The 15,624-nt window shown below is 35.0% G+C and overlaps 1 protein-coding gene across 1 annotated transcript in view; it reads left to right on the top strand.

Annotated features, from left to right (window-relative positions):
- The window catches only part of LOC128209773 (uncharacterized), a 37,548-nt gene extending 27,577 nt beyond the window's left edge, over nucleotides 1-9,971 (top strand). The window contains exons 11-13 of the mRNA XM_052913973.1: nucleotides 5,637-5,771; nucleotides 6,879-6,924; nucleotides 8,096-9,971. Of these exons, the coding sequence (XP_052769933.1) occupies nucleotides 5,637-5,771; nucleotides 6,879-6,924; nucleotides 8,096-8,142 (228 nt within the window). The 3' untranslated portion in view covers nucleotides 8,143-9,971. The remainder of the gene's footprint in view (nucleotides 1-5,636; nucleotides 5,772-6,878; nucleotides 6,925-8,095) is intronic.
- Nucleotides 9,972-15,624: the final 5,653 nt, after the last annotated feature.

The raw sequence follows: 15,624 nt of genomic DNA, 5'->3' as shown, positions 1-15,624 counted from the left end.
TTCAAAAGCGGTAGAATTTCTAATTCCTTTAATTTTCAGTCAAAAACAATGATGGAAACAATGTTAACAAAAACTTTATATTTGTTACTATTTTTAGATTTTTGGAAAATACGCATAAAATATGTCATGGTTAAGAGACTTGTCAAACGTCAGTGTTTGATTGAGAAACAGAAGGAATATTTCCTCTGACTTGTAAAATCAAGTTCATATTCTGAAGAGCTGCTAAAAAATCAAATCAGACTGCCAAATCAGGTCGGAGTGTAAGTGCAGAAGACTGCAGAATTGTATATGTCAATTTTCCTGCCAAAATGTCGTAAAATTTTATATACCCCCCCGGTACTGTAGATAATTAATAATACCTTGGAAATGTTATTTTCTTTATTGTTTTGACAGTTTTATAATGTCTTTGCTGATTAGTAGGATGCCAATTAACAAAAAATGCTGATTAGTAGTCTTTTGTACCATACTGATAACTTAGCAATGATCTCAGCCAAAGTGTGAAGTGATTTGACAAGTTGTTTATTGCACCATGTTCTTTAAAGTGACAGATATATATATGGTATTTTAGCATGGTTGATAGAATTTTGAGGGTTTTAAAAGAAAAGTTAAGGTCAATTTGATAGAATTTTGAGGTTTTTTAGAAGAGCTTTCAAAAATGTTAGATTTGGATGGGAAAGCGGTATGACGTTAGAAGAGTCTCAAAAGCGGTATATTTTACCTACCGCCGGTAGAGTTCACATGTATGTAACCTTTTGACTTGCACCCCTCCCTCAGAACTGAAATTTATTTAATTTAAAGTGTTGGCATGGGGGTACTCGCATAAGAAAATTGTAACAATTTCTAGTCCAAAATGGTGCATTCTGGGGGTATTTTATTACTATTTTTGAACAAAAAATTACGTGTTATAAAATGGAGAAAACCGGGCTTGGGCGTTAACAATTCTGCGTTAAAGTTTTCATTTTATGTAAGGCCTAAAAAAAAAATACATTTGGTTCGGGTTACCCGACCCTACCTACGGAATAGGCGCCGACCCTACCGTTTTTATAGTCAGTTTGAAAAAAAAATTGAAAAACTAAAAAAAAAAAAAAAAAACCTTTTTTTTTTAATTGCTTTTCGATGTGTTGTTTAAAACCTTAAATGCTTATACAGGAGATAACTTTAACACCATTATCCAATGATGAAAATAACATTCTTATATATAGCCTAATAAAAAAAATAAAAAAAAATATATAAAGCCTACATTACCTATTTTTGAAAAGGATGTAACCCTAACCAAACAATTATTTTTTTAGGCCTAATAAAATCAAGAGTTTTTATCCAATGGTTATCAAACTTTGTCAGACTATTTTTCGGCATGTTATCTTGAATATGTATGAATATGGGTCATCTCTGGTTAACAACTATGTCACTAGGTCAAATCTGTAGAAGAAATATTTCACGGTAATAAATTCAACAATTTATATCAAATCTTGATGAAAAATGGTCAGAATGCTTGTCTGCATTATATCTTGCATATTTTTTAATATGGGTCAACCCGGGTCAAAATTAAGGTCACTAGGTCAAATCTTAGGAAAAAAATTTCCACGTCATAAATTCTTTTTTCATAACTTGGTCAGAATATTTGTCTGCATAATATCTTGCTTCTTTTTTATATCGGTCATCCCGGATCAAATTCTAGGTCACTAGGTCAAATCTTAGAAAAATCTTTCCACGTCATAAATTCAACAATTTTTGTCAAATCTTTATGAAACTTGGTCAGAGTATTTGTCTGCATAATATCTTGAAAGTTTAATATGGGTCATCCCCGGTCAAAATCTAGGTCTTTTTGTCAAATCTTTATGAAACTTGGTCAGAATATGTGTCTACATGTTGTCTTAAACATTTGTGAATATGGGTCACCTCAGATAAAAAACTAGGTCACTAGGTCAAATCTTAGGAAATATTTTCCCGATGTCATAAAAAAAATGAAATCTTAGATGATAAAGTGTGTCTGATATAGGGTCAAAAACTAGGTCTCTGGGACAGATCTTATTGGAAAAGCTGATGTAATTATAAAATGTTCATTTTTCCTCACACAAATGGAATAGTTTTTGTTGATCAGGTTATTTGTATGAACGTTATCTCCGATAAGTATAAATATGGGTCTTTTTTGTTAAAACTACTAGGTCACTAGCTCAAATCCTAGGTTTGCAAAATTGCATCGTCAAATAAAAAATCTGGCTTTGATGAGGCGTTGCCGCATTGGCGTCTTGTTAAAAAAAAAGAAGTTGGCAATAAAAAAAATTGAGATGCTTAATGGATCAGAGGTACAGGAAGAGGCAGAACATACTACAAGTTTATGTTATGGTTTATGTATTTCCAATTAGATTATGTTAGTAAGTGACAAGTAGCTCTAGACACTGATTGGTTGGACATCTCTAGGTATGAACAAAAATGTGTTGTTTCCAGAAAATTGATTGTAATTCATCAGAAAGGCTAGTCATGCACCTAGGGCTACTTAACCAAACTCTACATTTTTGGAATTTCCTTGTAGAGTTTGTGTCAATCTTTAAGAAAATGTACAGTTTTAACAAAAAACATGCAATTTCATACCTGAATTTCCTATAACATGTTACTCAACAAACCAACTACTCGCTAATTTCACCGAAATTTTCAAGACTAAAATGCATTATCCCGCTATTGCATCATCAATTCAACATGTGTGCTTAAACCTATTCACATACATTGTTAATTACTTAACATGTTGAACACCATAAAATAAAATTTGATTTGGTAACAAACTACAAATTTTTGGTGAAGTTCCCCTTTCAACTTAAAATTTGCCGAAAATATACTACGTCTTGAAAATAAGTAATGGAAGGGCTGAAAGGCTGTGCACATGGAAGTATGATTTGTGGTCGCCAAGCAGGAGAAGTGGGTTTCTTCTGAGTATCTGGTTTCCTCCACAACCCACAACTACACTCTTCATTGACATCATGCCAAGGAGATTGATTAATATAATGTTTTAAAAACATGTTTCACAATTTTAAAAAATTATTAAGTTTAAACTACACTAAAGGGTTGTTCAGCGCTATGAAATGCTGGTCAAGCTCGGACATTACCTCATGATAGGTACAATAGAGCTTAATGTGTCAAGTGTTTAACAATTCAAAATATAGGATTCTTTTTACTTTGATTATAAGCCACCAATGTTTGATGGAGTTATAGCCCCTTTTCAAAGAATTACTTTACATTTCCTGTGTTCTGGTGGCTTCTAGGGGTCCTTAATAATGGAAGAGTAAAAGAAGTATCATTCTGTCAATCAAACACATATTGTCTACATTTTATATTATACTCTATATTTTGTTTCTTGGAATGGTATATTTGTTGGAAGGAGATTATGCTTTGTTAACATATTTTGAACAGCTGCTGTTCTTCATAAGCTGGAAATAGTAACCTAATGCTAGCTGAAATGACCTCACAAGTGTTGAACTAGAAACCGAGTTTCCTAGAAATGGTACTTAATTCAATTACCCGAATTTTTCTATAAAAATGATAATGGAAGCAACTGCCAACACCAGAGTTGTAGATGTAACAACTATGTCTTTGAACTATGCTGTTACAATCAATGAAATAAAAATGAACCACAATGTCTTTAGTCGAGAATACTATTCATTCAAAATAGTAAAAAATGTACAATCAAAATATGGGTGCTCAAAACAGTAAATGAAACTAAGACATAATATGTGATGTAATTATGTCTCCTCGAATGAATGAAGGAGACATTTTTTTTTGGTTGGCCAGTGAGTGAGTCAGTCAGTCAGTATGTCACTCTTGGTATGCAGGTTGGTCATGACCATTAGATGTACCCTAACAATTTTAAGATCAGAAGGTCAATGGTCAAGGTTGCAGTGACCTTGAGGTGAAAAAAATAGTTTCCACTCAATAACTGAAAATGTTTTGGGTCCACTAATTTCATGCTTGGTATGCAAATTGATCATGAAGAGTACATGACCCTAGGTGAAAAACGATATGTTGGCGGTGACCTAAAGCTGAAAATTGGTTTTGGGTCAATAACTAAAGAATGCTTGCATCCAGGAACTTTTTACATAATAATTGCCAGTTGGTCATGACTAGTTGATAACCCTATTGATTTGGGGACTTTGGGATCAATATGTCAGAAGGTCAAGGTGAAATATTGATTTTTAATTTTATTATTCCCCGCCTTGAAAAGGCGAGGGGATATAGTAATGTTAGGCACGATTCCGTGCGTCTGTGTGTGGGTGCAACTGTTCGTCCCACATTCATTTCTTTGCATCTCCTCTTACATTTCTCTTGTGATTTCTACCAAACTTTCACAGATTGATGATCATAAAGTGAAGCAGCGCATATTGTCAGGCTTTCCCTATTCGACCATTTTTGAAAGAGTTATTGCCCTTTGCTTATTTTGCAATTAAAATTGGTTTCTTCGCAACTCCTCTTTCGTTTTTCATGTGATTTCTACCAAACTTTCACAGTTTGATGATCATAAAGTGAAGCAGAGCATATCGTCAGGCTTTTGTGATTTGACCATTTTTTAAAGAGTGATTGCCCTTTGCTTATTTTACATTTAAAATTGGTTTCTTGCAACTGCTCTTTCATTTTTCATGCGATTTCTACCAAACATTTACAGATTGTTGACTATATAGTGACGCAGCGCATATTGTCGGGCTTTCGCGATTTGAACATATTTGAAAGAGTTATTGCCCTTTCTTTATTTTACTTTTAAAATTGGTTTCTTCGCAACTCCTCTTACGTTTTTTATGCGATTTCTACCAAACTTTTACAGATTGATGACTGTATAGTGACGCAGCGCATATTGTCGGGCTTTCGCGATTCGGCCATTTTTGAAAGAGTTATTGCCCTTTCTTAATTTTACATTTAAAATTGGTTTCTTCGCAAATCCTCTTACTTTTTTTATGCGATTTCTACCAAACTTTCACAGATTGATGACTATATAGTGACACAGGGCATATTGTCGGGCTTTTGCGATTCGACCATTTTAGAAAGAGTTATTGCCCTTCCTTAATTTTACGCATTTCTTATGTTCCTGAGAAACTACTCTTACCATTGATTGGCTTTCGTTACAAAAAATGCCCCCATGAGGCGGAGGATATAGCTGTCTGTTACTGTCTTGTTAAAGTATGTGATAGATTTGTACTATAAAAAAATATACAAAAATCCATCCGCATACAATTGTATGGACTAAATGATGACATGTGACCACACTTCTCTGAATATGTCTTTTCTATTTCAGACACTTCTCTATATGTCTTCTCCGTTTCAGGCAATTTTCTGAATATGACTTCTTTGTTTTAGTCACATTTCTGAATATGTCTTCTCTATTTCAGGCAATTTTCTGAATATGACTTCTTTGTTTTAGTACGTCACATTTCTGAATATGTCTTCTCTATTTCAGGCAATTTTCTGAATATGACTTCTTTGTTTTAGTCACATTTCTGAATATGTCTTTTCCATTTCAGGCAATTTTCTGTATTTTACTTCTCTGTTTTAGACACTTCTCTGAATATGTCTTCCCTGTTTCAGACTATTCTTATTCTCTCAATATAACTTCAAGAAATTTTGCTGTTTACAATGCATGTCTTCTCTATCCTCAGACATTCCGCCTCCTAGATGAGGAAGGGTTTTTCGTTGGTGCCTCGTCAGGGCTGAATGTGTCTGCAGCGTACCAACTGGCCAAGCAGATGGGACCAGGCAGCACTATCGTCACTTGCCTCTGTGATACTGGACAGGCATGTATTGGGTTCTGAGTCATACTGGTTGAGAAGCTGTTTCCGACAGTTTTTATATGTTTTTATTGAATTATTTATACCAGTTTAAATACCTAAAAAAAAATCAATAGAGTGAAAAATATCAATTTGATATTTTCTCTGATTCAAACAGTTTTTAAATATATCAATTTTATTTCTCTGTTATATATTATATTCCACTGGAAACCATATAATAAAAACCTTTTCACTTTCAGCCCTCAATGTATTCTATTTCAAATTAATCTTACCACGCACAATATCTTCTTATCTTTTTCCAAGTTTATGCAAAGAACACTTATAATTGATACTGGAATCAGATTCCTTTTTGCCTGATGATTTTTAGAAATGTTGAACAGCATTTATAATTGTCACTCATAAAAGAACACACATAAAATAATCAATGAAATTATGTTTTTTAAGCTCAAGATTTTTGAGAAACATGAAATTATTTAAATTGAAGGCAGAATAATATAGAATCGCCATTTGTACATTTTGTCAGTCTATTGAATTTCAAGAAGGTAATATTTTTCCTGATCATTAAAATGTAACTCTGTTATAATATGACCTTGACAAAAATTATTATTTCAAATATAACACAAACATTCAATAACAGTAAGTGCATATATTGCAGACCAAGGATTCTATTTGTAATGTTTATGTAAAACTTGTCACATGATGGGTGAACGCGTGGCTTCAGATGCAAATGTCTTGTTGAGGTCAATGAATATTACTTATCATTACATGTATATCCTTTTGAGGTCCATATCACTTTTGGAGTAAATTCATTATGAAATAAGCCCACTGCATCCTCTCACAGTTAAAGAGGAATTTAGGAACCTGAAAGAGGCTTCGGTCTTGGAAGGACCAAGTGAAGGGTTGCCCTCAGACTTCCAGCCTTGGTCAATAGTTCACCAGTCCTTCTTCAACCATGGTGGTTTATTTTTTACTATTGCCCAGAAAGCTATACAGTAAGTGTATACTATTGACTTGTGTGTGACCTTGACTGGACCAATCGTGACGCAGTTATATGTCGATAATACATAATAGGAAATAAAAAAATTGTATGTAACAAAAGACTTTCTCTTTCAGCGTTATTATGCCAAGCTGTTCAGCAAGAATGTCTTACAAGAAAAAGGTAAATGCAAGATGTTCAGCTGAAATGATTAATATCGTTCGGACTTATTATTAGAAAATGTTTCTTGAAAATGTGATATAAGCATAATTGAAAGGTATTTGATGCCACAACTCAGCCCTGTCACTCATCAGGTTAATACCCTGACATGTTTTGTTTCAAACAAGTGTGATGTTTTAAACCTTTTACAAATGATATTATTTTATGTCATGGTAAGTAAGCCTTATACCTATAGTCATATAGTACAGACAAATACTCCCACAATTTTTTTATGAGCAAAACATAGTTGTCAAAACAGTGGTTTGGTGTATGGTCGTGCATCAATGCATATGGTAGTACTGGGTATGTCTGTAAGTACTGAACCTTGTCCGGGCTGTATCTTGACCATGCATATGGCGTTTTCATAAAACTTGAAGGTTCACATTGATGAGTTTACATGTAATGCACAAGACACAGGTCTCTACCTTAAAGGTCAAGGTCACCCTAGAGGTCAAAGGTTGAAGTGAACCTTGTCTGGGCTGAATCTTGACCATGCAATGTAGGATTTAAAAAAAAAATGCCATTAAGGTTCACCATGATGAGGTGGCTGTTATATGCAAAACCCAGGTCTTTATGTCAAAGGTCGAGGTCAGGCTTAGAGGTCAATGGTTGAAATGATGCCTGTTAGGGAAGTAGCTTGACCATTCATGATATGATCTTCAAAAAACTTGCCATAAAGGTTAACCACTGTGGGGTGGAGTGTCGAACAGGACCCAAGTCTGTATCACAAAGGTCAAGATAAAGAGGTCAAAGGTTGAAATGATTCTTGTTCAGGCTGCATCTTGAACATTCATGAAATGGTTTTTTAAAAAGCAGGCCATGAAGGTTCACCATGATGAGTCTGGCATGTTGTGCCCAAGTTCCAGTCTGTACTTCATAGGTCAAGGGTTACGCTTAGTGGTCAAAGGTTTAGATATGTCAATGTCAAAGACTCGACATGATGTTTGGTGGCATCTAGTCTTATATTATTTACAATAGTTATTGAATGAAATTTATTATGTTTTAAAAACATTTGGACACAAAAACACCATTAAAAGATAGTTTAAAAGCCTTTGGGGAATTTTGTCTGAAGTTAAAGGGATTTTTGACCAGGGTGAATTTTGTCCTCAAACCAATTCCCTTTGCTATATTTCAGGACTGCTAGATGCCTTGCCTGAAAAGTACTGGAGATATCTGCACTAAAACCCCTCTAGTCAATAAACTTACAATGGCATTGAGTTGTATCAGCATACCTCTGTTTCTTACAGTTCTGTTATCATGTTTAAGGATGGCCACTGTAGAACTTGCAAATGCCCACATTGATCACTGTGCTCAGACAGTCCATATGTTGATATGATCATTTAACTGCTCGAAACTTATGTTTGTCATTCAGATGCTCAGTCATTTAGGGATTAATTTTATAAATGGTCTTGATAGTAAATTGAAATTATTAAAATTAGGAGCATGTTTTTGTCACTTTAATCCTGTATTTCAGTTTAAGATAAAGTTGCATATATGAACAGAAATCAAAATGTCATCTGTGATGTTCACCTAGGAGCATCATTTATAGGAACATAAATCACTCAAAATCACAAAGTGTCCCCTTAGGAAACAATTGGCTGATTGTTCAAATCTTAAAAGTTAACAGCATTGTTATAGTCATTGTTTTTATTTTTTGAATATGTACTACTCTAGAAATGTAATGAAGACACTTGTTATACTGCAGTTTTCTAGAGAGATTTGAGACTGTTTCAGTTGTACTTGTTTTCTTGAAATATATACTTCAATCATAAAATATTTCAACTTTAAAAGTTAATTACGCTTTCATTAGGTTGTTAACTTTTACTAAGTTCTGAACAATGAGCCAAGTGTGTGGTAAATGAAGCTTTCACATAGAGTGAAAAAACTGAAATTTTCTTTTCATCCATTCTTTATAAAAAACTTTTTAAATGACATTTTCTCATATATTGCTTTACCTAACTCAGAATAAAATAATGTAGGGAAAGTCATCTGTTGATAACAATCTACTCAACTATGTTGTTAGTTTTTTTTATTGTATGTGCCCTTAACCATGGTACAGTAATTTACAATTATAATGCAACATTCGCAAATTTTGATTTATTCATTTAATAACTTCGTCTCAATTCAGTTTCCCCAGTCTGTATTGAATTTTGATGAAATTTATTTTGGTGACTATGTCACTTCCATTTTATGTCTTTTCTCATTTTACAATATATAGTTTAATAGTTGTAGTTTTTACATTTTGTATTTTTCTACTTGATATATGATAATTCTGTATTTTGAACTAGGCAATCAATTTTATATTAAGTACCATTATAGTTTGCAATATGTGATAGTCAGCGTTTATTTTTGGTCTTCTGAATGATAAAGTAACCATTTAAAAGACAAAAAATAATGCTAACTTTCTTAGTGTTAAGTGTGAAATACCTGGGACCAATAACAAATCCGACTTTCCGGAAATAGCCAGCAAATGCCTTTATATAAGCAAGTCTGCATGTGCTTTCTTAATAATTCACTTAATTAAATAGCTGCATAGATTCACATTTAATCGTTTGGAAAAGCTCTGAAACCAAGAATCCATTAACCAAATTACAATTAACTGCCAAATTTAGTAACGAGGACAACAGCCAAATTTCCATTTAGTCATAAATTTGTTTAATTAAGTTTAGAAGTTAGTGCATGCACATTGGCTGATATAAAAGCTTCCTCAAGGCAATTTGCGTTTGCACACTAAGAAAGTTAAACAATTGGTCGACGCCTGGTCTACCAATTTTATCTTACGGGATATCAAAACTGCACTAACAATTACACCACAATTACACTGTACTGCTGTGATATTTTATATTGTGTACAATTTTGGTATATACTGTACTATATCTTTTCATATACAATGTTATTGAAGTTGTATAGTTAACACATGTGTTTTATTAATCAGATAATTTACATCCATAAAAATGCATTCTAAAGAATGTTCGCTTTAATATGTTGAATATGAATAAATAATATTCAGGCAACAATTCTGTCACATTTAATTACACCCAATTTTGTTCTAGTGCTTTGATCATTTATTTGCCATCTCAAAACATTTCAAGACACACAAGATAGTTGTAAACCGCATTAATTATTTGGAATGGTAGCTGAGACTTTTGATGTTTTTCTTTATGCTGCAATTAGGTTTATTTTACTTAAAAGCATTAATCAGTAGCTACATGTATTTCAATCATTACCTATGATCTTAAGATATTTGTTTATAGATTTGTATAGCTTGAGATATTGTCATGATTTTGGCGCCATTGTCATCGGACTGTTATAACGGTTCCGGGAAAATACACTAACATCAATACCCATCACTCTGGCTTCTATAAGTGTTGAGTTATGCCCCCGAATGGAGGGCTATTTAGTCGAAATGTTGTCAGTCTGTTACTATCATGTTTAGCTTGCAATTTGCTTAATTGTATTTGAATATCAAACAAACTTCCCAGAATTGTACAGCTGCATAGATAGGTGTGTTGCCATAGCATTGCTGCTCTCACCTTCAAGGTGAAGGTCACACTAAGAGGACAATTGAGCACGATAGGGATTTCACAGTAATAATTCATGTCTACTCAATTTTCATTGCAATATCCATTTTATCAAAAATCATTGAATTGCAGAACAGCATGAGAAGGTGTGTCAAGCAGAAGAGTGAAATATGAAGATCACCCTTAAAAGCCATTTTAACCTAGAGATTTCAGAGATACAATTTCTATGTCAGCTTATGTTTTGTCACTTTTAATCAGAGTTCAATCATCCCTGACATAAATGTAGAGCATCGCGAGGTATGTCGTGCATAGCATTTGCACTCTCGGGAAATAACTGGCTCAGGCCCACCCCTTTTGACCTACTGTTGACCGAGGCGTTATTTACCTACTTTTTTATTTTTGAGGCAATGAAATTTGGACAATGTGTACAGTTTTGAAAATGAATGTCAATGCTGTGCTTAGTTGACCTTGACTGTGGTCTTTGGACGTACTTTTTTATTTCTAAATCCTTAAGCAATGAAATTTGGACAATGTGTACAGTTTTGAAAACAAATATCAATGCTGTGCTTGGTTGACCTTGACTATGATCTTTGGACGTACTTTTTTATTTCTAAATCCTAAAGCAATGGAATTTGGACCATGTGTACAATTTTGGAAACAAATATCAGTATTGACATTGACAGGTGACCTTTTTACTTATTTATATTTTCAAAGCTACAGCGACAGTGTTTGTATATATCACGTGATAAATGACGTCATATATGCTACGTCGGAAGGCAACATTTTGCTTAAAAGAAGACTGAATTATTTTTAAGACTTAAAACAAAGATTACTTTTCGTTAACTACACCTTTTTAAATTAAACAAAGGGCAGTCTATGTCGCTTAAAGAGCCCTGCCTTCGCATAATCTCCGGAGTTTGATAAAGTGATTAGTTTCATCAAACACTTCGACAAACCAGTTTCCAAAATATTGTTTTGACAGTGCTCCGTCAGACGGCCGTTTTAAGAAAGGTTTGTCAAAGGTTTTTTAAGAAACAACTCTCAATCAAACACTGGCAAGAGACCGAAGGCGGAGATCAGGAAGCGGCGTAGACTGCGCTATGTTTCATTTACGATGGTGGAGAAATAGTGGAATTACGGACACAACGGACCATGGACATTACGGACCAGATTTAGGGACACTACGGACCAGATTTAGGGACACTGCGGACCAGATTTAGGGACATTACGGACCATCTTCGGAATCTTACGGACCATGATTTAAACATTATTTTTTTTAAATTATTCACTCATTATTATATGTTTACCATGTTCATCATCCAATCTTATGAGAAAACTGTAACATACCTGGACTTCCATAGACTCCTCTGGCCGAGCTTCATCATTACACGTGATGCACGTGGATTCTAACTCGGTACCATCCAGGTTCGCGACATCATACTGGGCAATGGTTATACCTGTACCACAGCGTAGATTTCTGTTGCCTTAATTAGTGTTTATTAGTTATAATTGTACCCGTAATTATCGGCGGTATATTACAAACGAAACAAACATTATACTGACAACCTTTAATTGGCAATCATAAAAGTGTGAAAACTCATTGTAACGGCGCACTTTCACTGAACATTTTAATTAAAACAGATGAAACGGAAAACAAACAAATATGATTATCAAAAAAAAAATCCGAAAGCAATCGATCACATGAAAATATTAATATTCACATTTACAATTATAAGATAAACACATATTTCGTTCATTATTATTCAAATTATTAAAAATACATTGATGTTCAACATTGGAATTTCATGGGATTTTTCAGTTACATTAAAGATAATTGTCATACTGAGCACTAATATTCAAGTATTTATTAACAAATAAATAAAACAAAAAAAACAAATGTTTAAAAACATTATAAATGATGGTCCGTAAGTTTCTGAAGATGGTCCGTAATGTCCCTAAATCTGGTCCGAAGTGTCCCTAAATCTGGTCCGTAATGTCTGGTCCGTAATGTCCATGGTTCGTAGTGTCCGTGTCCCAAATAGTGAAGTTATCTTTGTATAAAGTCTCCATTCGAAGCAAAATGTTGCCTTCGGGCGCAGCATTTATGACGCATTTTATCACGTGGTATACAAACACCGAGCAATGAAATGTGGACTATGAGTACAGTTTTGAAAACAAATATCAATACTGTGCTTGGATGACATTGACTGTGACCTATTGACCTACCTTCTTTTTTATGAAGCAACATCAATGTAATGTTGACCATTTGTACAGATTTGCAAACATTTACCAATATTGACATTGACAGGTGAATCTTTATACTTACTTCTTAATTTCGAAGCTGCACAATGAAAGTTGGACCATGCGTACAGTTATTAATACAAATATCAAGCTTACATATTTGGAGTGTAATATTTTCTTATTGTCCTCTACCAAGATTGTCCACATTATGCCCGTGGGATCACAAATAGATCCGCCCGAGATTCACCTGTCTAACATAGTGATAAATTAGTTTGTTAATTACATGTTTAAAACTGAAAAACCCATGGAGTTTAGATATTTGTCGTGTATCATTGTCTTGTAGTCTTCTATCGGTATTGTTCACGTTATGCTCCTGTGGTCAAAAATGGCCTCGCACCGAGGGTCATCTGTTTAACATCGAGAGATAAAGGAAACAAACTTCATTGTCATAAAAACAGGTTTTAAATGTTCATTCAGGTGAGCGATTTAGGGCCATCATGGCCCTTCTGTTACAGGGACGTACCAGTTTTGTTAAAGCCCCCGGTATGCCCTTCTGTTACAGGGACGTACCAGTTTTGTTAAAGCTCCCGGTATGCCTTTCTGTTACAGGGACGTACCAGTTTTGTTAAAGCCCCCGGTATGCCCTTCTGTTACAGGGACGTACCAGTTTTGTTAAAGCTCCCGGTATGCCTTTCTGTTACAGGGACGTACCAGTTTTGTTAAAGCCCCCGGTATGCCCTTCTGTTACAGGGACGTACCAGTTTTGTTAAAGCTCCCGGTATGCCCTTCTGTTACAGGGACGTACCAGTTTTGTTAAAGCCCCCGGTATGCCCTTCTGTTACAGGGACGTACCAGTTTTGTTAAAGCCCCCGGTATGCCCTTCTGTTACAGGGACGTACCAGTTTTGTTAAAGCCCCCGGTCTGCCCTTCTGTTACAGGGACGTACCAGTTTTGTTAAAGCCCCCGGTATGCCCTTCTGTTACAGGGACGTACCAGTTTTGTTAAAGCCCCCGGTATGCCCTTCTGTTACAGGGACGTACCAGTTTTGTTAAAACCCCCGGTATGCCCTTCTGTTACAGGGACGTACCAGTTTTGTTAAAGCCCCCGGTATGCCCTTCTGTTACAGGGACGTACCAGTTTTGTTAAAGCCCCCGGTATGCCTTTCTGTTACAGGGACGTACCAGTTTTGTTAAAGCCCCCGGTATGCCTTTCTGTTACAGGGACGTACCAGTTTTGTTAAAGCCCCCGGTATGCCCTTCTGTTACAGGGACGTACCAGTTTTGTTAAAGCTCCCGGTATGCCCTTCTGTTACAGGGACGTACCAGTTTTGTTAAAGCCCCCGGTATGCCCTTCTGTTACAGGGACGTACAAGTTTTGTTAAAGCCCCCGGTCTGCCCTTCTGTTACAGGGACGTACCAGTTTTGTTAAAGCTCCCGGTATAGTATTCGTTTGCGTTTATGATTGTCGTCTGGCTCAACGAACTAAATTTAATGTTGACCCAAAAAAGCCTTTGACATAATACCATAAAAACATATTTACACATGTTCACGATGCCGACATGAAGGCTCGCGCCGTTCAAGTACTTCACGGGGAAAGTTCATGATTTGGACATGGACAGAGTGCACCTTTTATAGCTCTTCTGTTTCCCTTAAAAAAGTATAGTGATATAGAAATGAGTCATACTTAATAATTCCACAGATCATCGTCGGCAACCTCGGATCATTTTTTCCCGTTTAATGAATTCAGAACAATATTTTGCAATAGATCCAATGATGAGTTAAATGTTGCTGCCTGGCGGTCATTCAAATTCTTTATTTTAACCAGCTTTGAAAACGGGTCAAAATATATTTTCTGGTGAAACCAATTCCAGACCTTAAACCATCTTGTTTAAGTAAGGCGACCTTGTTTCATTTTAAATTCTGTTTAAATTATCCTTCTTGACTATGTTCGTTTTGTTTGTGTTTTTTTCAAATCAGAGTATCGATTTGTTCTCAGATTAAAAGATTAAAACGAGTTATGAATATTTTTCCACAGTCGAAACTCTATGGACCTGGCTTTACCAGCTTCATGAATTCCTAGAAACCTCATACTAGTAGCATGTTTTGTATGAAAAAAATGTTATCAGTGACAACACTTTGTGATCGCACTGTAAAAATCCTGATCAAAGGTGTGCGCCATGTTCCGCGCAGAAAAGCACGCATTGTTTATAGATAAAGTACTATTTTTTGCACAACATGTTACTAACACAATGGTCAATAGTCCAAAAAACGTATATAATTTGAGTGTTCCGGGCGTTCGAAATGTACGTTCTTCTAGTGCCCCATCAGTCTTCCAAAAAAAAAATCATTCTATAGTACCGTGATCATATTTGAAAGCCCTGACATTAAATACTTATATCATACATGTATTGATGTATGACGTCAATTTAGCACAACTTGTATTTGTATTGAAGCTATCGTTTTTTCGACGATGTAAATGTGTCAGTTTATTTACTTTCGGGTGTTCTTGCTGACACCTGGTAGACGCACACCACCAGCACCGGCCGTGTTACGGTTAAATACATGTGCAAATCTTTTACAATGCTGAAGGTGTTCGAGGAATTTGAAAAAAAAACCTGAAGCTTCATTTAACCACATGATGCCGAAAATATCAGCCAAATCTTGACTTAAACAAAGAATCTGTTGGTTGCATTCAAAACAATAACGAAGAAATCACTAAATGACCAGCACGTAACAAGAGGTATGACGTACCATGTGGGTCAAACGTCGGTTAAAATAGCACCGAAACATGTCCACTTCTTAATGATATCATAGAGATGTACTCCTTTTTATGCAATTGAGGTACAACTCTAATCATAGAGCATTAATTAGAGGTGCATCCTATATGTGACGAAAATCTTTTG

This window comes from Mya arenaria, chromosome 11, assembly GCF_026914265.1.
Source record: "Mya arenaria isolate MELC-2E11 chromosome 11, ASM2691426v1".
NCBI lineage: Eukaryota > Metazoa > Mollusca > Bivalvia > Myida > Myidae > Mya > Mya arenaria.
Note: the sequence above shows the minus strand (reverse complement) of the source record. Positions and strands in the feature narration are given on the sequence as shown.